This window comes from Ostrinia nubilalis, chromosome 4 (assembly GCF_963855985.1).
Source record: "Ostrinia nubilalis chromosome 4, ilOstNubi1.1, whole genome shotgun sequence".
NCBI classification, from domain to species: Eukaryota; Metazoa; Arthropoda; class Insecta; order Lepidoptera; family Crambidae; genus Ostrinia; species Ostrinia nubilalis.
This window is the reverse complement of record NC_087091.1, coordinates 14,661,142-14,685,852: the sequence shown is the minus strand read 5'-3', so window position 1 is coordinate 14,685,852 and position 24,711 is coordinate 14,661,142. Positions and strand designations below refer to the sequence as shown.

The 24,711-nt window shown below is 38.3% G+C and overlaps 1 protein-coding gene across 1 annotated transcript in view; it reads left to right on the top strand.

The window, feature by feature from the left end:
• The window catches only part of LOC135071229 (ATP-binding cassette sub-family G member 8), a 78,463-nt gene that overhangs the window by 50,227 nt on the left and 3,525 nt on the right, over nt 1–24,711 (top strand). Inside the window, exons 3-15 of the mRNA XM_063965012.1 lie at nt 16,462–16,543; nt 16,939–17,080; nt 17,649–17,780; nt 18,274–18,414; nt 19,555–19,699; nt 20,104–20,291; nt 20,778–20,928; nt 21,428–21,583; nt 22,053–22,244; nt 22,492–22,761; nt 22,947–23,064; nt 23,531–23,711; nt 24,252–24,375. Of these exons, the coding sequence (XP_063821082.1) occupies nt 16,962–17,080; nt 17,649–17,780; nt 18,274–18,414; nt 19,555–19,699; nt 20,104–20,291; nt 20,778–20,928; nt 21,428–21,583; nt 22,053–22,244; nt 22,492–22,761; nt 22,947–23,064; nt 23,531–23,711; nt 24,252–24,375 (1,917 nt within the window). The 5' untranslated portion in view covers nt 16,462–16,543; nt 16,939–16,961. The remainder of the gene's footprint in view (nt 1–16,461; nt 16,544–16,938; nt 17,081–17,648; nt 17,781–18,273; nt 18,415–19,554; nt 19,700–20,103; nt 20,292–20,777; nt 20,929–21,427; nt 21,584–22,052; nt 22,245–22,491; nt 22,762–22,946; nt 23,065–23,530; nt 23,712–24,251; nt 24,376–24,711) is intronic.

The window sequence follows — 24,711 nt, the reverse complement described above, 5'->3', positions numbered from 1 at the left end:
TGAATTGCGTTTTCCTCTCATAGAGAAAGCTGAATTGTTCAGTCCAGCAGTGTCATTAATTGGTTATTGGGTCGTTGCTTGATAATTATCACATAAACTGCTTGGAAACAGCCGTATATCTCTAAAGGCTGGTAAGTAAATCTTTTAGTGGTCGCTTGTCTCCGCTTGCGTCGTATTTGAACTGACTTTGATCAATTAATTGCTTAAGAAAGCATTGAGTCTTGCTTTATACGAAAGCTCTCAAGCAAACATAGAAAGGAATTTCTTTGTCTTTTTAACCGACTTAAATAAAGGAGGAGGTTATTTGTTCGGCTGTATGTATGCTTTTTTTTTCTATGTAGGTATATTCACCGATTACTCAACATTCTTTTGTTATTCGATAGGGTACACTTCTGAGGTGGTCCCATTGTCACCAAGTCAGGATCTGATGATGGAATCCTAGGGAAATCGAGGGCAACCCTCAAATTTTATAGGCACGTATATCGTTTTTCTTTCATTATACTTCGAGTAATGTAATTAAATAATGAAACCACCACAATGGTTTAAGGTTGTGGTGGCCTCAGTTAAAACCCACGTGATAGAAGAAGGAGGCACCTAAGCGTCAGATAATTACTTTAATGAGTAAATTAACCATCTCCAGTACTTTGGCGAGGTCAAAAATATTCATGTACCAGTCATTACCAACTGAATTTTCTTTGATGAGGTTATAATTCGCGATTTCCTACCGACTAACGAGACATGTGAATATACCCGGCGTTCAATAGAACTGCGAGGAATACACATAATTTCACATTATGTTTGTTTGTGAACGTGCAAAAAGAAGGTTAACAACCTTCCCACTCTCGTATTTAGGCGAGGCAGCTGTAAGCTGTGGTCGCAAATTACTTATGTGGTTTTTTCACCCGACTCTACACTTTTCACTTGTGGACACTCACACTCTGTAGGTACATAAAACTTTATGAAAGTGATATAAACAGCATCATTTTCATAATTAAGGTGAAATATTGATTTCACTCTAATGAAACTCAAATACTGTTTTGGTTTCCTTAAGGAGTATGAATATTATCCGAAAGAATGAACTTTGAGAGAATTATTTTCTTGAGAATTCAAAAACTCCACTCGTTTTGATATCTGCTATATTTATTAAATGTCTAGGAAATATAAATAACCAACTAGATTTACTGAAAAAACATCTACCTATTCGTCAGTGGCATGACGTCACCAATAAATACAGAGTTCCGCATTCGCAAATCATGCATCGTGATGTGGTTAGTTAAAAATGTGGAAGTCTATTCTGTATATGTTGTAGTACTTATAAATCATTTACTTTGTTTTATTGTGGCTTGAAATGATGGATTAACGAGCGTTCAGTATAATTTATTAGTTTTATTTATCAAAAAACCACTAAGTATTACTATTACTATTAGTAGTACTATTTTAGTTGTGCAAGCGCTCATTTATTTTGTGGGATTGTCATAGGTATGTTGTATACAGTAGGTACTATACCCATTATAACCACAGCACACGCTTTTCTGAGTTTGGCACAAAGTGGTGCTTTGTAAAGTTCAAAAAGATATTCTTAATTTTTTCTCTACACCTTTTGGAGTATTGCGCTAGTCTACCTTATAGCTATATTTCCAAACATTAACTTTAATTTCACAACACTAACTTTATGGCTGAGTTTACGACCCTATGCATGTTTTATCAGTAACGCGCTCGTTATCGGCCGACGAAAACAGTGTAACGGTTCGCACAGCCTTACGTGAGCCAGGCACTTTTCCAGGGATTGCACATTGGTGCTGAAATAAAATACTAATTATCTTAATAAACACCAATAACTGCTTTGTATAGTTATTAACATAGTTAATGTAGCATTGTAATCAATGCTACATTAAATATGTTATTAACTACGTAGGTAGATAATGGCCCACGTTTGGGACTAACCCAACCTCTTTTTTCACGACCGCAACTCTATACTTAGCCTGGAAACACAACAACTAAAGTTAACCTCATTAATTTGTATGTAATTATATAATTAAGTTTGTTCGAGTTGACAGCCCTAATAAGCTTACATTGTTGGGTTATGTTCACATTGACATAGCAAAACATCATGTCTCAATGAGATACCATAAGGTGAGATCATGTTGAAGTATTTATAAGGTCGGAACGGAAATGCATCATTTATACCTACATTTTTCTGTTATTACGAGTAGTTTGAAAATTATAAATAACTAGCTGACCCGGCGAACTTTGTTCCGCCTTAATGGCAATAAATAAGCAGACTTTTTTTTTAATTTCGAACGGGATAAAAAGTATCCTATGTCCTTCTCCTGGCTCTAAACTACCCCCCTGACAATTTTCAGCTAAATCGGTTCAGCCGTTCTTGAGTTATAAGTGGTGTAACTAACACGACTTTCTTTTATATATATAGACTTGAAAAAATCGAACTGCCTAAGGCGGTAATTAAACCACGACCTTCCGCTTGCCGGGTAACTGCTCTTCTAATTAAGCTATACTTAGACGAGTTATTTATAATTTTCAAATTAGTTTGAGATGCGACTCTCTCTTGACTATACTATTACGAGTAGTTTAAAATATTGTACTAATTATAGTGTTCAGAAATCAATATTTACATTGATTACATTGAGCACATAAAAACCGATTAACTCGTCTGTGAATACGCCTCACGTGATGAAAAACATCGGAACAGTTATAAATATTGGATTTGCACTTTCCGATGTGCGCAAAATTCGTTGGTCGGATGCGCTTGCGCAGTTCCAATGATTGGGAGCTGTTCACGTAACGTTTGTGTTTCATTACTCATCTAGCAAAGAAGGCGATATTACTTTCGATTAAATGATTCAACAATATAAAAGTATTTTATGTGATTATCATCAGCTGAAGTATGAAGACTTATGCTGAGTTGCACCACCTTCTTGGACATTTTACACTGCACTTATAGTCCCAAACTAAGCAAAGCTTGTACTATGGGTACTAGACAACGGATATAAACATACTTAAATACTTTTAACCGAAACAATAACATTAACGGTGCTTTTTCTATAGAGTGTGACAGGTTTTTGACGTTTGTCAGTGTTAAAGTAAGAAGGTGCAACTCAGTATTACACTGGGTAGGAGCTTTGTATTGAGAAAACAGGGTTGTTATGATAGTGACTAAGAGCTGGTCAAACCCACTAGCTATAACCTTATTTAAACTACATTCTCAATAGCTATTGCTTTGTTTCTTTTTATAACTTATTTTTGGCATTGGCTCTGATTCATTAAGGCTGGGTTGCACCATGTTACTTTAACTTTAAAAACGTCAAGAACACGCCGGTTATCGTCAAAGTTACAGTCAAAGTTAGGTGGTCAGCCTTAGAGTCGAATGGTTTGTTTTGTGATCTGATCCACTTTCGTAAAATTTCTTTATCTCTACAAAAGTTTGTTTTATCAAATAGTTACATCGTGTCTTGCAATTTTAATTGCTAATTCTAATTTAAGTATCTATCTAACTATCGAATAGTATCTAGAACAACATGTTGTAACCACATAATCATATGTCTTCGGTGAACAAAGACCAGTCAGCGTCATTCCTTGTGCGTATCATCGTGAGCATATCATTAAGTGATCGTTTGCAGTCGAAATAAGCGATCAAGCTGTAATTTGGGTGTATGCAACACAAGACAACAAAGAATTAGTCATCTGCGTAGGCTAGTACAGTCAGATAGTATTGCGCCTCAAGAGCCTTGCCCTTTTCTCTTCAAGTTACTGTCGAACTTTAGTTTTTGTTCAAGGATATTTATTTAAACAATAATACTGTAAAGTTTCATCAAAATCCGTTCAATAGTTTTTGCGTGAAAGAGTAACAAACATCCAAACTTTCGCATTTATAATATTAGTAGGATTATTTTCCGAAACAATTGATGATTTGCGGTTTCTCAAGATCTTATTTTGGCATCACTAAAATAGTCCTACTAGCTTAAAATAGGACTTTTTTAAGTTTTAATTAAGTAAGCACCGTGAACCAATATCGAGATTTCGATATTAAGACATCAATCGCAACCACGCACGGTGCTTGATAAAAGCTTATTTTTGGAATTGACTGTACATCTGCAGCCTTTGATTGCTGTAATGGTATGCTACTCGTGATGACTGTTGCTGTTTACGGAATAAATTATTTTTCCTGTTGGCATAGGTGTAATTTCTTGCATAATTAAGTGGGCGGGAACTGAAGGAAGGGACTTCTTATTTGCATCTTTTGGAATGACAAAAAAGCCTTGAAAAGTTGGATAAAGTCAATGTTATCAAGAGAAAAAGAAACTGTGACCTGCGTAGTAAGTAAACACAACATGCATAGTATCACAACATCGATATGAACGCATCTTGTGACAGCGAAACTGTCGCAATGGATGTAGACTTATCGCAATCACGTAAATCAAAAAGACATGGAAAAATGTGGTAGGGACCTCTAAACTATGATCGAGTCTAGAAAAATTGTACATGCACTGCAAGACAAAGGAGCCCCAAGAGAAAGAAAAGTCATACTTTTCCACTTTCCTCAGAGTTCTGCTATACTGTGATGCCAATTTTTCGTGTTTTAGTAGGTACTTTGGTCACACACTCAAAACAATTTATTTTAACTGTAAACATCTGATACCTACATTATTCGTGCAAGAAGGTCAAAGGACGTTACTGGTCTCAAGGAAAAGGAGGACATTCTTACTCTGTGACTCATGCCTCATTTCCTCAGAAGAAGGTATGATTTTACCTCAAACACAGTGAAGTCTAAGTTTAACTCAGGGTTAAGGCGTGCAGTTCTCTGGCACGGGTCGTCGAACCTTAGGCGCCGTCAGCGCATACCGGCGGGCTAAAATAGCCGCACAGCCTGCGCGCACGCATTCTCGATTCGCGATAGGGTTGAACTTGGGACGACTGTTGAGTGGTACGTGAACGCAATTGAAAGTGGGAAGATGTGATCAGTTCGCAGGTCTTTGGGTGGCCGGTGAATCATCAATTCGTTCGAGTATAAGTTATTAGAAACTGTCCTGCTAAAAATATCTAGATAAACTCATGGTAAATAAATAAATTACAGATAGATCCAGGATATCGTCAGGTCTGGAGATGAGAATAGTCAAAAGCACTTAGAAGAAAGAGAAAATGACCTTTTTTTTCAAGCGCCACGCGAAAATTGACATCCAGGCAAGTTTCCTTAGATAACATGGAGATTGAAAATCGAACAATAATGCTAACGGAAACATGATGTTCCACGTTAAGTGACAGCCCCCTCCCCATTGGAAAATGGCGCAATTTTATTTAATGCACACCACAAACTGGCGACAAATCACTATCATATTCCGAACATTGTCTTTCACATTTCCGCGGCATTACCACCGCCACCGTGACAGCCCTCACCTGCGCTCGCTTCGGAATAACGTGCGCGGACGCAGATTGATCGTAGAAAGCATATTTTAAAATACAGCCTCGTTTGAGCTTAAAGTGCCTTATGTGGTGAGGTGCGAACGGCTCCCTTTGTGAGACTGAAAAGGAAATTTTACGTAATGTTCAGGTCTTTGCAAATAAATACAGTACAGCAATGCTGCAGCCACGATTAAAATAACTCGAAAGCACAAAAATACTTTTTCCTATTCTTCGATATTCTACGGTACGACCGGTACGACATAAGGTAGGTATTTATTTAAGCTCATGATACGACGAGCCCAAGGACAGCCCAATGGACTGAATGCGATGAGAACAGGTGGTTCATACCTAATCTATAAAAATACTTCAGTGCAGCATCAGCTACATTACGTAATAAAATTAACGGTTACAAATAAAACAACAATTTTTACTGGTCAACAAAAGACGATGCTATAATGGAAAATAATGGTTTTAAACAAGTAAAAAGTGAAACAAAAAGAAGAAACCGATTTCATACATTCCTGCGGCGATGGTATAATGGCTCTAACATGTTCCGTGATCACACCACGGGCAGCGTTTCTTGGAAATACTTAGCTCGAACATATTCTCGCTGTGTGTAGTGTAGGCAGGTTAGGTGCTTGACATGGAAACTTGCAGTTATCGCGAATTGCCTAGTTCCTCTATTTTGGACATAAACCTAAAAAATTAAATTCAAAATGATGTTTTCTGACTCATTTAGTTCACTTTTTTCGAAGAAACAAGGTACTATTTTTTGTTAAATTGCAATTTGCAACTTGCAACCAAACCTCCTGTATGGAAGCTTTATTTTTGCCAATGTCGATTGGTTATATTTATATAAGTATGTATATCTTTATTTTTAGCTTTAAACATTGCTGACATTGTCTAACAGGATAACAAGGTAACCACCAATATAAAATCATAACAACCAAGTTTGCACATCAATTTGCAAGTTAACTACTGTACGACGTACGTACTTAAGTAGACACCACTAAGTAACCAGTCACATATTGTTATTGTCATAGTGCTAACTCCATTGGTGTTTAGAGGACGGATTACATAAGGTGGGTGCGCCCGCACCGGCCTGGAACCCAATTGTTTGAAACAAACATCTTGTGGTTTTGAGGCTTTGGATTTTAAAACTATGAAAACATTTTCGATACCTATTTTATACCTACTAAAGCCTGCCACTTTTGGGAACTTTAGGAATCGCTGTCAAACTCCTTAGAAGGAGTTAGAAGGTTAGATTTGAATTAAATCATCACAAAAACAGTCTGTAACTGTCTGTTTGTTTTCTAAAATTACATCGTCACGACTGCCGCGGATTCGTTACATTCACAAACATGGTCTTGACTCAAATCGAGTCATTTTCTTTATTTAGCTAGGTTACTAAATGCACGAAAGAGACGAATAGATACGATATAAGTAACTATGAAACTAAATCGCTCTGTGAAATGGGCATAACTTCATGGACATTATTAAGGCAGTCTTGATCCCCTGTAATATGTTGTTTCTTCATCGGCGATCTTCAAAGCCTAGGATAGGAAATAATAAAACTGAAGATTAACATACAAAGGGAATCGCCCACGTCGTGAGTCTGCATGATCAGTGTATTTATGAGTTATTGTGCGTGGAATTTCTAATGATTAAGCTCTGAAGGATGTGTATGGGTGGGATGACATTTGATGCTGAGATAGCTGAAGAATTCTGCATAAATAAGTATGACAGTTTGCCGGGCGACTGCTCTTCCATCTGAGCTACTTAGTAGAGATACTGGATGAACCTGTCGAAATTTTCAAGTGTAATGCGCTGTTGTGGCCGCGTGTGGATTCGATTCCCGCCCTAGGCAATTCGATTTTTTCGAGTTTATTTATAATTAAGTTTGAGAAGCGACATTTTAATAAGTATGACAGTAAACATCTGTGACAGAAAGAGAGGACTATTTTCCTCGGATTTGTAAAGGTTTCTTTAATTGACTACCAAAGATTTTCATAAAAATTGTTTTATTCAGTCAGAACTTTCAGATTCTCGAAAGTAAAATGCACTATGCATCTGAGAAAGTTCAAAAGTTTATAACAGTAACAAAATAGGTATGATACCTTAGGTACTTTTCAGTACCTCTAGCATGAACAACTTTCTTCTTCGAATCGTTTGTGTATTCGACAAAATTCGATACTCAACCTTCGAATTAAGCGATAACGTGACAATTTTGATTGTCAAAATAAGTTTCGTACAACAACCATTTCTCATTCTAAATTCACTTTACGACATGTTCACAAGGGCGCTGTTGTAGTTTTCGTACTGAATCTTTTGATGGCGATTCGAATACGCAAACGATTCGAAGTCGAAAGTTTTTCTTGCTAGAGGTACAGAAGGTACAATTAGATTTCAATTGCCGTGTCATTGCGTTCCGTGTTGCAATGTTGATATCCTCCTATTTAATTGCAACACAATAGGCTCAGGGCTAGCGAATTTCCATCGCATTATCCCCTGACATGCAGCCGATAGCTAAACGACAGCGGATACGAAGACGTGTTCTGGCCATTAGCATAATTTCAACATGCACGCTAGACCGGTAGAGCGGGTGTAATGGGGTGAGGGTCTCGAGACTTCAGGCAGAAGAATTAGGTTCAGTAGGTCTCTGATGATGTCATTTAAGTGGATACTTCTAAGTTTCAAGGGCATTACTACATAGTATCTAAGTATTAAGGAGTGAATGCGTTTACTCATACGTGTGTGCACACGATTTTGGTAAAGCCTCTTTGACGAATAGTGAGTGACTCTACTACTCATTTATTTTATACTGTTAAATTCATTGCGGCGCCTTTTTTCAATATTTATCAAATTTTTGTACCGCAGGGCTGGAAATAGTATTTTGTGCCTTCCTGAACAAAAAGTCACGTTCAAAATCTGTTTAAAATTCTTAGTCACTTGTTTCAAGATTTTGTGAAGGTGAGCTTTCTGTATCATCACCAATTATGTTTCAGGCATACTCACTCAATAAAACACAAGATAAACAGCTAAGAGCTTTTACCAGCTGGAACCGGTTTAGGGATATTAGAAAACTGGACAGACGTTAGACGTGGTTTTACCAAGGAAATCCGATTTCAGTTTGATTTAAACGTGCGCCTAACAATTTAATCTGAATTATAACTGATTTACTCAAAGGTGACTGACTGACTGTCTGTCTGACTGACTGACATAGTGATCTATCAACGCGCAGCCCAAACCACTGGACGGATCGGGCTGAAAGGACAATGTTCGTTCTCCATACATTGTTCGCCTAAAGAACCAACAATTTTGACATATTACTACCCGAAAGCGAAATAATACGATTCTGTGTGTAAGAACAATGATTCCTGATGGACACTTGCCATAAAATTAATGATTAAGAATATTAAATCACAGCGATTTTATAATATGTCGTTTATGACAACATGGCGTCTAATGTATTGTGTGAATGTATGAACACCGATTCGCGAAAAATGTTTTGTATTGTCGTCACGCCGAGTCGCAGCCAAATAGTATAAAATAATAGAACAAGTTTTAGAAATACAACTCGGCATTCCACTTTTACAATATGCCCACATATTGCACGTAAATAAACAACATGAATCGTAGGTTGTTTCCACCCTTGTCATCTGACACATGAAATAAACTCCTATTGTATTATAGATATCGAAGCCGAATCGTATATAATAATAGAATGGGTTTTGGAGATCACTCGGGGTTCCACTTTTATAAAATACCTACATATTACATAAAAAATACCACGAATCATGAGTTTTCTTTTCACCATTTACATCTGACACGAGATAACAAACTCCTATCTCCATGACTACCATCGTAGTCTATGCCAAAGACTACAATATTTTAAGCAAGAAGTTTCAAACCTTAGCGGCTACGGTAACCCCTGGGCCACATACATCATGATAACATTCGGTCGACACCGGAACGAAGTCTTGCGATTATGCAAAAAAGCATCGTATTCTAGTGCGGCTATATCACGTTCAACCGGGGTTTTAATTCGACTAAAGTCCTGACTAAAGACTGGAAGAAAATACGCCGCATTGTATGAGCACTTCGTGTTCGTTAAAGCGGCTTCAGATCTAGAGCCCACATAGTTTTCTTTCCAATAATATCCGCAAGTAGCGCTGCATGATCTTTACAACAAAAACGGCAATAGTTATTAAGGTGCCAAAATTATATGATTACTTTGGCACGGTATTATACACGTTCGAAGATTTGTCATTTTCATTCATTTCTTCATCATCATCATCATTTCAGCCACAGGACGTCCACTACTGAACATAGGCCTCCCCCAATGACTTCCACATCGCACGGTTGGTAGCGGCCTGCATCCAGCGCCTTCCCGCTACCTTTATCAGGTCGTCGGTCCACCTTGTGGTGGGTTGACATTGCAGAATATGACTTTTGATAGGTTCATCATAGAATTCGGCGGGGATATCCTCACGGAGGAAGTTCGTAAAAGGGCGGAACAAGATCTTATAATAATGCAAGGCCGAAGCTGTTACGCGCGTGCTCCTACGTGTAATCCGGCGAGTATGCAATAAATAGTAATGTCTGGTAAATAGTGGTAATACGTATCGTTCGTTCGTTCGTTTCAGCCGAAAAGACGTCCACTGCTGGACAAAGGCCTCCCCCAAGGATTTCCACGAAGACCGATCCTGCACCGCTCGCATACAGGCACCTCCCGCGACCTTCACCAGATCGTCGGTCCACCTAGTGGGAGGCCTGCCCACGCTACGTCTTTCGGATCGTGGTCGCCACTCAAGAACTTTCCTGCCCCAGCGGCCATCAGCTCTACGAGCTATGTGCCCCGCCCCGTCTATGTCTGTATGCGCTACGATTACAGGGTATCATTTTGCATAGTCGCAAGACTTCACTCCGCTGCTGTCAAATCAATGTCGCATAATGTTATCGCAATGTGTGTGGCCCTTGGCCAAATCACAGAAGCCTATGCGAAGAAAGAGCACTTGAATGACAATAAAAATCAGGGTTACCATTTTATAAGATTTCCTCACTATTGAGGGTAACAAAGTAACATTAATAATCTAGCCATTAATTACATTTATTACCTATACGAGAAAGTAAAGCAACATGCGGTTTTATTTTAATTTGTAAAATATTAAACCCCTCATATTTGTAACAGTTTGTTCCAAGTTTAGTTTTACTGTTTTGTTAACAGTATTGCTGTTTCAGCTGTCACTGTGAAGCTTTGGGAAAATAAATAAATAGAAAAAATATTAACATAAATATTTATTTAAGTTTTTATGTTCATTATCATAATATGCCAATTTAAGTTACACTGTGTGACAGTCTTTGACACTAAACAAACTCTTCAGCTTAATAATACCTACCTACAGGGCGTTTTTATAGTTACTCTTGCTGATGAAACAAGAAGGGTTGATTCTACTACTGAAATACAACTACTTTTCTTACAGGACCAATATCAAATTCTCAAAAAAATTCACATCCTCGTGATGGTGATAATTTCTATGGAGAGGTTTTTTTTATATTCGGTCTCTTGGGATAAGTTATTCCATTTGAGCAGTAGAATTAATCCTTTTTATTCGATCACATATAAAAACAACACAAGTGTTTAGGAAAACTTCTTCTTTGGTATGGTATCACTACGGAGTTATAATGTCGGCAACTCTGTATCACTGACTTGTAACTTTCAAACAGCATGAATAATAAGGGCACCACATTGGTTTTCTTTCTGAAAAAAGGCTTTCAGTTTTAGTACTAACCCTTTAGCACTATTTCATTGAAATAAAAATACAATAAACGCACAGAAGACTGAAATTGAGTCAACTGACGTGACATTTATAATTTGTTGACATTATGACAGTTTGACAAGACTAGGGATTGAAAAAGTTTTAATTGAAAAAGTAAAATGACAATTTATTAAAACGATTCACATGGATATAATCGATTAAAAATATTTATAAAATGTTCTGATACTTGCCTGTAGCGATTATCCAATCCTGGTTTCTACTGAAAAACTACCTCGTGGCAAGATTTTAATAAAATAATAAAATCTTTATCTTCTCTTTCACAATCTATAAAAGTTCATTTGGTCTATTATTATACATGTGCTATGAATGAGGGTTTTCGCGATTGAAAAATCCGCGAGATGGCAATACGTAGACGCGAGGTCCAAATGCTGCATGATTGGTGGATATCTGTCAATGTCATGTCAAAAATAACCAATCATGCAGCATTTGGACCTCACGTCTACGTATTGCCATCTGGCGGATTTTTCAATCGCGAAAACCCTCATTGGCATAGATTATGAGAGACTGGCAACTATACTAGGTTGATATCAGGTGATCCGTCTGCTCATTTGCCTCCTGTCACATAAAAAAAAAATATATATGTTTCTCACACTTCAACTGGCATTGGATTCAACATCGGATTCTGACACTTTTACAGTTATGATACCATGAATATCAGTTTATGGTCCTAATTATTTTTATTTTATTTACGACCTTCGACCAGTTGGACACTTTAGATATCTTCTTGTAATAGTGTCAAACTGTCAATATCTTTTTAGCTTTTAACGCAAATCTAGTCTTCAAAGCAGTTTAATCGATTTATTTTATTTTCAAAATCGATATTTTATTGTCTATGATGGCCGCAGGAACATCACTATACATGGACTCCCAGCAATAAAGTACGGTAATGCCTCGTACAGATTTTATCGGCAAAAATTATGGAACTTGATAGGTTTTAGACCATGCCACGCACCAAAACGTCCGGAAGTTGTAATAGTATTATAGAATAAACGTTAAAAGACTTATTTATTTAATTTTTCAATGCTTAAGTGTCCATTAGAATGAAAGGGTGCTTAATGTATTAAAAAAAATAGAAAATAATTATGATGGGTTAATGTTTTTGGGCGGTTTTTTAGGCGGTTTCTGACAATGTCCTTTGGCATGCAGGTAGATGTTATGACGTAGGCATCCGCTAAGAAAGGATTTTACGAAACTCCACACTAAGGAGCTCCACCCTAATAATAAGGAGATTATAAGATGATTTTAGGTAGGTATTTTCATCAATTTCCTCTGTAACGTGAAAAGCTTCGTGTATGGTTTAAATTCCCATAAAATAGGTTCAATTACTTAATTGGTATTTTGGTAGAGTCGAAATAGAGGAGATTCACTTAAATTATGATGATTTGAAATATTTTAATGTAATGGTTTCCCTGTTAATAGGATACATTAACTGTAGATGTTCAACTACATGTACTGTTAGGTATATTTATAGGTACGACTAGGCAATTAACATGGCAATAACCTGTATTTAAATGTTTTTCTCTACTTCTGAATTGGGGTTGCAGCTGCGACGTTTCTAAAGAGCGACCATTTTCATATTTTACTGTAAAGATGTGACGACGGCACATCAAGCTAAAGCTGTGGTATCTTATTTCTTCACATTAGGTGCTATTTTGCAATAATAATCTGTATGCTGTCGACTCTACCTTCTACACCTTGAGTTAACGCGAGTTAACCGTTCAACTGCGGTACTTTAATTTATTCCTAAGTAGTAAAAGCAGATGATTATGATGCTAGATGCATTCGCATTTACATCTGCAGTACTAAATGAATAACCATGAGCCGCCGATGCAATATCACTTTCATCACAATAAAGTACGTTAGTGATAGCCAGTCAAGTTGAAGGTTAATTAATAATGATAATTAAAACTATCCGGTTCATCTTCAAGTCTGGACTGGCGAGTTTTCTATAGTCCTTATGCAAATCTTAACATGGCATTTGTATGTTGTACAGCAATATTAAAATTTGCAATTCAAAATAATAATGAAGAAAATCAAGGAAGAGATCAATTAAGCAATAAATTATGGGATAAAGCAAGAGCCTAAATCTATTTATTATCTTCATGGCTATAGATTACACATACATAATACCTACTTTAGTGCAATAATATATATGCGAATAATATTCAAATAAAAGTGGACCGACAACCTCATAAAGGTAGCAGGAAGGCGCTGGATGCAGGCCGCTACCAACCGGTCCTTATGGAAATCATTGGGGGAGGCCTATGTGTAGGGCAGCGGAGTTGTTGGTTGTTGTTGATTGAAAGGCCGTGTTTCACTAATTAAGTTTATTGCCAGGTCTGCACAGTTTAAGATATTACAGCACAATCACAAGTGTAATGGTCGGAGTACGAAACGCTACTGGGCGCGAAGGCGCTCAAATACATACGTCACAAGACCGAACGAATGAAAGAATGAATGAATTTTAGTGTTGGAACCCAACACTATGTTCAGGCAGTGGACGTCCTATGGCTGATATAATGATGATGAATCAAATCGCTAAAATGTCTCCTACACCTTGGAAACAATAAATTACCGTAATTAATATAACGAACCAAAAGCAGCCGTCAATGTGAATCGACCGTCTAACAAGATACATTCGACATTGTTTGCATTTCGCTGATTTTATCACGTGTGAACATCGTTTGCATACTTACCGATACAATAACTCTAGACATAGTAGCTCTACATTGAATAAGTTTGCTATACCAACTTCTGTGTTATTTAATAAGGTAACAAGTAGGCTACATTAGGCAGGGAATATATTTTATTCATAAAATTGTTTTCTTACACGGTGTGCAGTTTGTGGGTTGTTACTTCAGCAAGAATAATAGGTAGCAGTCAATGTTATGTTACCTCCTTACGTTATGAAAAAGCGACTTCATCCTCTTGCTCAAAAAATAATTTACAAGCGTTTTCTTGCGACTACGATTCATACTTGGGGTTTCCAAAAATAAATTGCTACAAACTAAAATGTATAAGAAGTGATCTTCATTAAGCCTAGGCGCAGACCACCGACTTTTACTTGGCCCATAGTTGAGTCGGGCTGTTAATCAGTATGGAGATGTATGAAAGTGCGCACATTACATACACCGATTTGGTATCGGCCGATTTTTAATACAAGTTAAAATCGGGCCCAACTAACGGCCGACTAAAAGTCGGTGATCTGCGCCTAGGCTAATACATCTTAACGTTTGCAGAAAGAATCCTACTGCATCTGTTTACGTTATGCTCACGTGACTGAAAGAAAGACGTGACACTTCTGATCTGAGTCACACAATGGGTTCACACGGAATCTAAGTTCAGTTTAGAGCTAGGTCTAGTTCAATAACAAGCGTGTAAATAGGCTAGTGTGGTTTTAATGGCTGGACGTGAGAGGAAAGAAGTAACGATTTCCGGTTGGATACATTATTTGCAGGTGATTAAGTTTTAAAAGATTGACTTAATTAGACAAGAGGAGCTAAAGTATTTCTGCGAATTTTAAAGAGAACTAATTTCTTGAAGTTTCTTGATATCTCTAAATAGGATAGAGAACTGCAGAATTTATATCATTAATTCAATTTAATTACACCTTTTTTAAGACCGTTAAAGTAAGCTTTTAATCATCTTCAGAAACATGACCGTTATTTTACCAACTAAGTAAATGATAAATCAATGAAGTGACTAAGGTTTTGTTGGCAGTCAAGCTGTTGATTCTAGATAGGTAATTATTTTGCAATGATTTTCTTTCGAAAAACTGAGAATTCAATCAAAAATAACAATGTTAATTAATTCAAGTCATTAATCTAGGTACTGAAATGTATAATTTTCAAACATTAAACAATAATGTGCTATTTATGATCATGATAATCACTGTAGCATTGTGCGTGTTAACATCGCATCCGTTTCTTTATTTTCCAAATTAATTCCGCATTTTACAAATAACAATTAAAACAAAAACGGATATAAAGCAAAGAAAGCAGTTAATTAAGCGACTAACAAGTCTAATAAGCGATAATAAAATTATATGTTGTTTTTTTAAACAATAAGTAATAGTATTGGATAATTACCAAGCTAATAAGCCAGAAAATTGGTTGTTAATATTACGACATTAGCTGGATATTAAAAAAGATGACGCATCACGATAGAAAGCAGTGATAGTGAAAGATTACGGTACAACTTATGCATCATTGCAAACGAAGATTAAGGATCGAAAACGACAATACATTGCCGTCTAACAAAACTATATTTTATCTATAAATTTCATCTCAAAACCCCTCGATAATAGAAATATTCGCTAAAACAAACTAAACTTGGTAAAAACTACTTGTTTACTTATACTTAGGAAACACTTTGATACTTCCTAAGCACGTAGATAACTTGTTGAAAAAGCCTACTTATTGGTAGGTATAACCATATAACGAACGTCTCTCAGATAATCTTCAACTTCACTGCTTGGCTTTATGTCTTTTGACACTTCTTTAGGAATCAGTGAAACTTGCGATTGATTCAACTTACAACTGCTTCACTTGCGGAGTACCTATGCGCCTTGCTTCCTGAAAGAAAGCTTCCTGAGTTTTACGTCTTAGGATATAAAACTCGGGAAGCTATCTTAAGAATAACTTTGTTTACCTGGACACACTCTAACTCTACCAATACCTAGAAAACAGGAGAAAGTGCACCTAATTGAATTAAACAAATGCCCAGTGACACACCGGTTAATTTTGCGTAATCCCAATCCCAACAAAGCGTATTGGTGTGACGTCACGGTCGGGCCCGCGTCCGGCCGTTGCGTCATGGCCACACATCCGAGCTGGCCGAATAGGACAATGTTATATGCCAGTGATACCATCACGGTAATTAGTGGAAGGTCGCATTTTTGTTGCATTCTAGGATCTAGATCAGTGGAATAATGAAGACATAAATAAACTACATCTATTGAGTCCTAAACATGAAACTATGGAAGATGTAGGTACCTACATTTCGGACTCATTTCAGGACGCAATTCATACTCCGTATCTTAAAGATGTTCATTTAATTAAACCTGAATCTATGTTTGAGAATACGGCCATAAAGTGGGCCTGATGATTATTCTCCGGTATATTACTGGTGGACTGCTAAAATTTTAAACAAACGCGAACTGTAATTGTATGATTTAATAATGATTGTTTTTGAATTGTTTCAGATGATCACAACACACGGATAAAGAAAATCATGTGCAAACTAAAGCGAGTAAGATACAGTTGGATAATGCTGGGATGACATAGGTGGGTTTGTATAAATAACATTTTCGTAACGGCTAAGTGCATTTGAAGACATGACGTCACACTAATGTAACTGTAGACATGGCTCAAATAGAGTCATAGTCCTCCTACATATATTATATGGAGGATAATCTTCAGTTTATTTATTTTATTTATTTCTTTACTCTCTATTGTATCTATAATACTTTGTTGAATTTGATGAAGCTGTGGTTACGATTGATTGACAGTCAGCATTATCTTTCCTCTTCTTTTATTCTTTGTTTATCGTCTAAACTTGACAAGAAAAAAATTGCAAACTGGCCATAATGACAAGAAAAAAAAACCTTATTTAAATTAGATTAGCGAACTGGCCACTAACAATAAAATTAAAAAGCTCACATTCTTTTGTTTGGACGCAGATGCGCGTGACCGTGTGAGCACTATGCCTCAGTCGGCGCTGGGGCTCGGCGGGGAGCGCCGGTACTCCGTGCCCTCCAACCCTCTGGTGCACGATCCTCGAGGGATGCACTCGGAGGACCTGCACGCGTGGTCGATTTACAGGTACCAGCTCTTCTACCAGCTTCTAACTTTCACACCCTCCAAAAGCCTAAGATCGTGAAATCACACAAATAGTGGTAAAGGTCGTGGTCGATATAAGGTACCAGCTCTTCTATCAGCTTCTAACTTTCACACCCTCCAAAAGCAAAACCTAAGACCTTGAAATCACACAAATAGTGGCAAAGTCCGTGAAGGTATTTAGGTTTCTAAGTATTTCTCAAGGACTATACCTAAAGACATTGAATTATTTTTTTGCCTATTGAGAACCAATATGTGCGGTGTGCATCTCAATTAGAACCGTAGCATTTGCGTTTAATTAATGATTCCTCGCCACCTTCATCAAGTTGGTCAACCATCGAGGCACATGGTTGGTTTAAGCCCTTTTAAATTAAATTTCCGAGTCCCTTTGAAAACTTCCTCTATCAACTTGTGGTCGATAAACGTGTATCCCTTCTGATTTCCGCAGAACTTATCTACCCTCAATTTACTTTTACAGAGACGTTACTAACAGCTGAGGAAAATAAATGCGTAGGTAGTGCGTGGTTCATCAAATCTTCTTTTAATGTTCCAGACAAAATCTGAATTCGGACTTCACCGACAGCGCCCTAGGCAGCACCGACAAGAGCCCGCTCCCTTACGGCAACTTCCAGCTCCGCGATACGACCGTGCAGTCCATATTGTCACACCCTCGATATGGACCCAAGTGAGCTTACACTTATTGTATTTTTTATTGGATCTGTGAGGTATTGGACCTTAATTAATAACATAAGAATACATGTAAAATCTAGGTCATATCATTCCGGCAGAGTAGAATAGGATCATTCACGTTGGAGTGGAGCCCCAGGATAGATTTCATAAGAGACGAAGGGAGAAACACCTATACGAACATCAAGTCACCACAGCCCGTCTGGCCACGAGGGGTAGTGTACGCTAAATTGACCTGGCCAAATCCTCCCTTTGCCTTTGGTAAATTAGAGAGAATGATCCTTATTCAGTGGAGACTAAATGATGAAAATGGTTATCACCATTACCAACACCAAACGCATCTATTCGTTTCGGGTGTATTTCATAAGGAATGTTATAAATATACACATACCTAGACAGAAGGCACAAGTAAATAGGTTAAAGATTATCTACTTACTAATAGGACTCTACGTCTTGATGTAGGTTTTCTAAGTATTTTCTTCTTTCCACAGATCAGCTCTGGGCTCGAACATGTACACCTACCTGAAGTTCGGGCTCCCGAGGGTGTTCCCACCGAACCACAACGGCTCGCAGCGCTCCGGCACGCCCAAGCCCAAGACCTCTATTGGCAGTGGCATGAAACCTGCCCCTAGGTATGAACATCAATTTCCTATGTATCTTTAAATCTCCGTCGATCTTTATGTTCAGACAGTCAGAGTCAGGACAGAACTTCTGCCTCCGAGTTCCATTCAAACTATCAAAGATAAAACACACTTTATTGTAGGTACACCACACAAGATCAGTAAAGAAAGAAATATACAAAAGACAAGTCACAATTAGGCGGTCTTATCGGTACAAGCTCTTCCAGAGCTATCTCTTATCAAAGTAGCTTTATCACTTTATAAACCTCGCTTGCAAAGAGAACCGCTAAAACCTCCTAATCGGAAATATGCAGAAAATAAAAACGCTAATGTTTCTACATTAAATCAATAATGGCATAATAATAAATAAAGCAAACAATAAGCAAAGAAAACAATAATAATAGGTAGATGATCAGAGACAGTTACTATCTACTGATCGGAATAGTTACCTAAAATAATAACACAATCAAAATAATCAGCTTATCACATCTTAATATTTACCATTGCAATTAGACTGAATAAAGAGCCTTGTCTTATTAACGTGTTATCAACCGATCAGTAAATTGCTTGATAGTATCGAACGTATCGGTCAAGATCGAGGGATTCGATTGCACACAACGGTTAAAGATGATGATCAGCGACCCGGCAACCGGGACTTTTTAATTATTATCAGATTTCTCGTTAACTCTGAGTGATCAGTGATCACTTATCAATTGACATACTTTTTATAAGCTGTTAAACGTGATTTTAGTTAGCTTTTGGATAGCAATGGGCACCTACTTACTTATATGGTCACTTCTCTGCATCTCAAATGATGATTATGTCTCTCTTTATAGAAATGCAGTTTCAGTTACATTTATTTATTTATTAGGTATATTTAGATTTTATGGACAAAAGCGTAACCGTTTACAGAAATATTTTTGAACTTCAGATTGTTTCATGATTTGGGAACGGCGTAAACTAGGAAGGTTTATTATATGTAGTCTACAGTCGTTCTGTTGCTGTAGCGTTCCAATTGCGACACCTTTAGTAAGCAGTATCCATTTGGAGTAGGGTTAGTAACTTAGTAAGGGGTAGTAAGGTTGAAGAGAACTTTGTTCCAAAGGCTGCTAGATAGATAGATTTGGGAGTAATGAACCGTTCTTCCTCCAGGATCCAAAGGCAAAGTCGAGGCGTGCGCGAGACGTCGTCGGGATACGACAGCTCGGACAACGAGACCACCACCAACTACAAGTACAGCCGAAAGTACCGCTCCGACCCTGACTTCAGGATGCAGAACTTACACCCTTCGTATCAGGTAACACGCTGGACATATTACGAAACATTTATAATACCTATTCTAATTACCGTTTTGCACACAATACCAGATTACAAAAAGCAAACTTAAGCCATATAGTATTCTCTTCCAGTTAACCTTTGGTAAAGAGATATTGTTTTCCAAAATAGAGTCTAGCTAGAGGTATTTACGATTATATTCACAGCCAGATATTATGGGGCTGCAACTACTTAGAACGTTAAAAATGTAGTTTCAGACACTTGTCAATCTTTTTCAGGACTTTCAAGTGATCCTAACTTTTACCAATGGATCTGCAGACTCTAGGTCCACACTTTTTTAGTTTGAAAGTTATTTTAACAATATTTTAATGTAGTAGGAACCTGGCATTTATAACCCATTAATCAAAAGATCTATTCCTTATCCAGCACAGCACAGCAGTGCCAGTGGTAGCCATGCAGCAGGCCGGCATTAGAGGGGAGCCGCAGTGGACAGGCACGAGGAACAAGTCCGTCAGTGAAGCCAACCTCTTGGGCATTGATGCCAGGCCGCACCGGTCGCACTACAATAGGAGGAACAGTGTTGCTGACTTCGTGCCTGATAACGACCATCATCGGTATGATACTTTGTCTTGTTGTTTTGGTTCAGAAATTACACTAGTTTAAGGCAGTTAAAAATATAGCGAGCCGGTTAGGTAGTTACTAAAGCTGCAGCATTTACGCGGCATCAATAGTACCTACCCAAAGCATACATTGAAGGATAGAAGAGCACAAAAAAACTACTTCAAGTATTCTATATTTGACTTCGTGTCTAAGACTGAATCCAATTTTGTAGTAGACTTGTTTTTCTGTGATCACTTATTCTTTGTATTATAGTTTGATGACTCAGGTCTATTCATCTATCAATATGTAAGTAGTCCGTTAATTCCGTAAATAGTCCATAGCTACGGAAGGAACTTTTATGGTTTGTGTTCCTAAGTTTAGTTTAGTCTTAGGTAATGTGGCGATCCGAATTTGAGACCGGAGCAAATTAGTTTCCAGCATCATAGTTTCGCGATATGGCTATGCAAAAGGCTTGAAGTTGAAGATGTGTTTACTTCCAGCTACCTAATGGCGCCGTCGCACCTCGGCGGGCGCGCCTCCAAAGCCGGCAGCCACATGTCGGTGGCGCACTCGCGGAAGCACTCCACGCTGCGGCCCACAGACCACCTGGATGGGTACACCCACTCCGCGTACATCTACCCTAATTATTATGTGAGTTCACTTTATTAGTCTTTATTCGTCTGGTCTCTGGTTATTACCCATTTAGTTCTTGGTTCTTTGTTTAACGGGACTGACAAGATCGGTCTTGGTTCTTTGAGTACTGTATGGTAGGTACATACTGTCTTTGAATACCAATTGCAAGGCAACAAATTGACTGACATTGCTCGGCAAATAAATATTTTAACCCGCAACAGAAAATCTCAGAAAGTGGAAGCGAGCTTCACCCGGAATTCTCAACCACAGAGAAACTGGCTATTTACCTTTACTGCCCTGTAACTGTATTGAAGAAAATAATTCTCAACCACAGAGGAACTGGCTATTTTACCTTTACTGCCCTGTTACTGTATTGAAGAAAATAATATGAAATATACCATCTGACGAGATAGTTCTCTTACCTCTTTACCTGTTGAAATAAACATTGACAGTTTTCGAATAAAGTGGCAACTCCCGCGGCTTAAATTGCATTCCTAAAATGCCTGTTTATTTTCAGGTAAACAACTTAGAAATCACGTCACCCGACAACAAGTCGACGCTGCTGGTGTCAGGGCTGAGTTTCGAGGTGAAATCGGGCGAGATCCTGGCGGTGTTGGCCACGTCGCAGCACGAGGCGACTGGCTTGCTGGACGTGCTAGCGGGAGTGAGGAAAGTGAGTACCAAAACTTGTAAAAGTCTTCAGAAGTTAGGATAGCTCTGACCAAGCTGCGTAGTCTAGAAAATATTAAGAAAGCCCAAGACATGTCATATAAAGATACGAAACACAAAAATTTGGCCAATGGCACATAATTACCATGTATCCTGTAAAACAAAAGCAATCTTCAGACCTGAAAAGCTAAGGTCATACAGGATCCCGTGTCACCCAAACTGCAAGTTTATTATCATTTATTAGGTACTTCATCACTGCAGTGGCGAGAGGATAGTGGAAGTTTTCGAACTCCATTGACGCCATTTTAGATATTCATATTTCATAGATATTATTGTTCATATTATACTTACTGGTTACCATTCTACATTGTTTTTATCGTAACATTTTATTCAAGTCGCTTGGTGTTATTCATTCATCACTCAGAACTTTACCAAACTCAAAGGCTATTTCCAAATAAACTACCACCTTCCAGAAACTCTCCGGCGACATTGTGATAAACGGGCAACCAGTGGCTTCGTCGACCCTCCGCAAGGTGGCGGCCTACGTCCGGAACGACACCAATCTGTGCCCGAATATGACGGTGGAACACACGCTGAGGTTCCACGCCGCACTGCGGAGGCCGAGGAGCAACCACAACCAGGTCAAAATGGACGACAGGGATAGAGTAAGTTAGAATTTTTACTATTTAAAGCCTCCCCCAAGGATTTCTACGACTGGTCCTGCGCTACCCGCATTCAGGCGCCTCCTGTGACCTTCACCAGATCGTCGATTCACCAAGTGGGAGGCCTGCTGAGACGAGTATCCTTACTCGTTTTATCATAATCATCCCGACTCCTAAAAATTTTTGTACGCATTCCACAGTTTTCAAGATTGATAAGATTCTGTCTCCAACTTGATGGTTTTCTTTCCAGATAAACCTCCTAATAGAAGAATTAGGCTTAGAACAAGTGCGAGACACAAACGTCAGCCGCCTCACGCGATCCGAGGTGCGAAGACTGAACGTAGCGTGCCAACTACTCCTGGACATGGCGATTCTGATCCTGGACCAGCCTACTAAGGAAATGGACATCTTCGATACGTTCTTCTTAGTGGAGTATTTGAGGAATTGGGCGAGCACGGGCAGGGTGGTTATAATTTCACTGCACCCGCCAACGTATGAAATCTTCGCTATGTTGACGAAGGTAAGGATGACAATCGGGTCTTGGTAAAAGGCAAACATTTAGTTAAAAACGATCTTCTACTTCTTCTATAAGAGGGTAAGAATGGGGACGCGATTGTTCAGTTGAAGAAATTCTTCTAATATTTTTTTAGGAAGGCGCGTTATGTGTAAAATGGAACAGTTCTAATGTAGCTTTTTGCTTTTCAGGTGGTATTAATATCAGCAGCCAGAACGATGTTTAGCGGGTACAGAAGAGACATGTTGCCATATTTCACCTCTATCGACTACCCCAGTCCTGCCTTCAAGAACCCTTCGGATTACTATCGTGAGTAAAAGAGATATAGATCATTTTGGAATATCCTTAGTTACCAATGCAGCAAAAGCTGTGCAGAAGACATTTTAATTTCATGTAACGTCTAGCTAAAAACGTAGAGAGGTAACATCCTTAACAGAAGAAGTTTCAACTTAACTGTGGTTTCTAGTCTAACCTTCTATTTTATAGGTAAACTATACATTTTAAATTAACGTAGATCCTGAGACATTTGAGTTTTCAACTGAAAATAACGTCACACAAGTCACACAACCCCATATAAATGTCAGGTCTTCTTTGACAAAATTATTTTACCATGTGGACAAGGACAATAATGAGTGACATTAAAAGTGACTATCATTTCCCAGTGGACCTGGTAACCTTGGACGACATATCCGCGGCGGCCATGTTCTTTGACAAAATTATGTTGCCATGGCGACATAGATAGTTGGTGATATTAAATGTGACTGTCATTTCCCAGTGGACCTGGTAACCCTGGACGACCTATCCGCGGCGGCCATGTTGGAGTCGTCAGGGCGTATCGAAGCCTTAGCGAATGTGTTCGCGGGAGCGCACGCGCCGCCCGAACCCCCGCCCCCCGTGCCTCTGCCCGCGCCCGCTGCGACTCCTAACGTCGCGTTGCAAGTCTTCGCGCTTATTGAGTAAGTATTATGACTTATTATGGCATAGTATAAGACTAGAAGCCGTGTGGCAGCAGAGTAGAATACATTTGTCACCAACCCCAACTCTTCTTCACGCGGGTGTCGAAAGAGGCGACTAAGGCCCGGTTTTTTGATTCGTAGTTAAAATAACCAATAGTCAAATTTGACAGATGTCAAATGACAAGTGGTTAAATATCAGAAATAAATGTTTTTCGAACAATGGTTAGCTTGACTTTTAGTGGTACATTTTTTAACTATTAGTTAACATTTTGTTAATATTTAACCATTAGTAACTAAATTTAACAATTTGTTATTTTAACTATGAATCAAAAAACTAAGCCTTAGGGACACATCAAACAGAGAACGGGCAGCAGCGCTCTCTGAAAAACATCAATATTTTAAACTGCGATCTCCAACCCGCCTGCTAAGCGTGGGGATTTTGGCAAAACCCTCTACTATAGTGGAGGAGGTTCATAGTTTAGCAGTGTACTAGATGGTGGTGACTGGTGCATTTTTCTGATGAAATTATTTTCTTTGCAGAAAAAGCTTAGTATTCACGCAGATGACAACGCTATCGAATGTTGTAACGCGGGTTCTCATTGCAGCCATCATGTCCCTGGTCACTGGGACTATCTTCTGGGACTTACCTACAACTGATGCTAAGGTATGTTATCATCATTAAAGTTGCTCTGTCAATCTTAGATTAGATCAAAAGCTTCAGATTTTTTAATTTCAGTAGACGAAATAATGTGATAAAACTGTTTCTGAATCTCCATTTGCAAAATTCTTATCTGGTTTTTCTTTCGGGCTAGGATGAGCGCCGTGATAAAATTTTATCGATGATTTTAGACGGCAAACGTATGGGGTTATCGCGTAATATAGATAAAATGGCGCGATAAAGGCTTATTGGACTGGAAGTCCGCTTTCTCTACATCCGATAAAACTGGATCAATAATACGTCCGTACCAGCTCGTTGTATTTCTTGTAATAAAGTTATCAG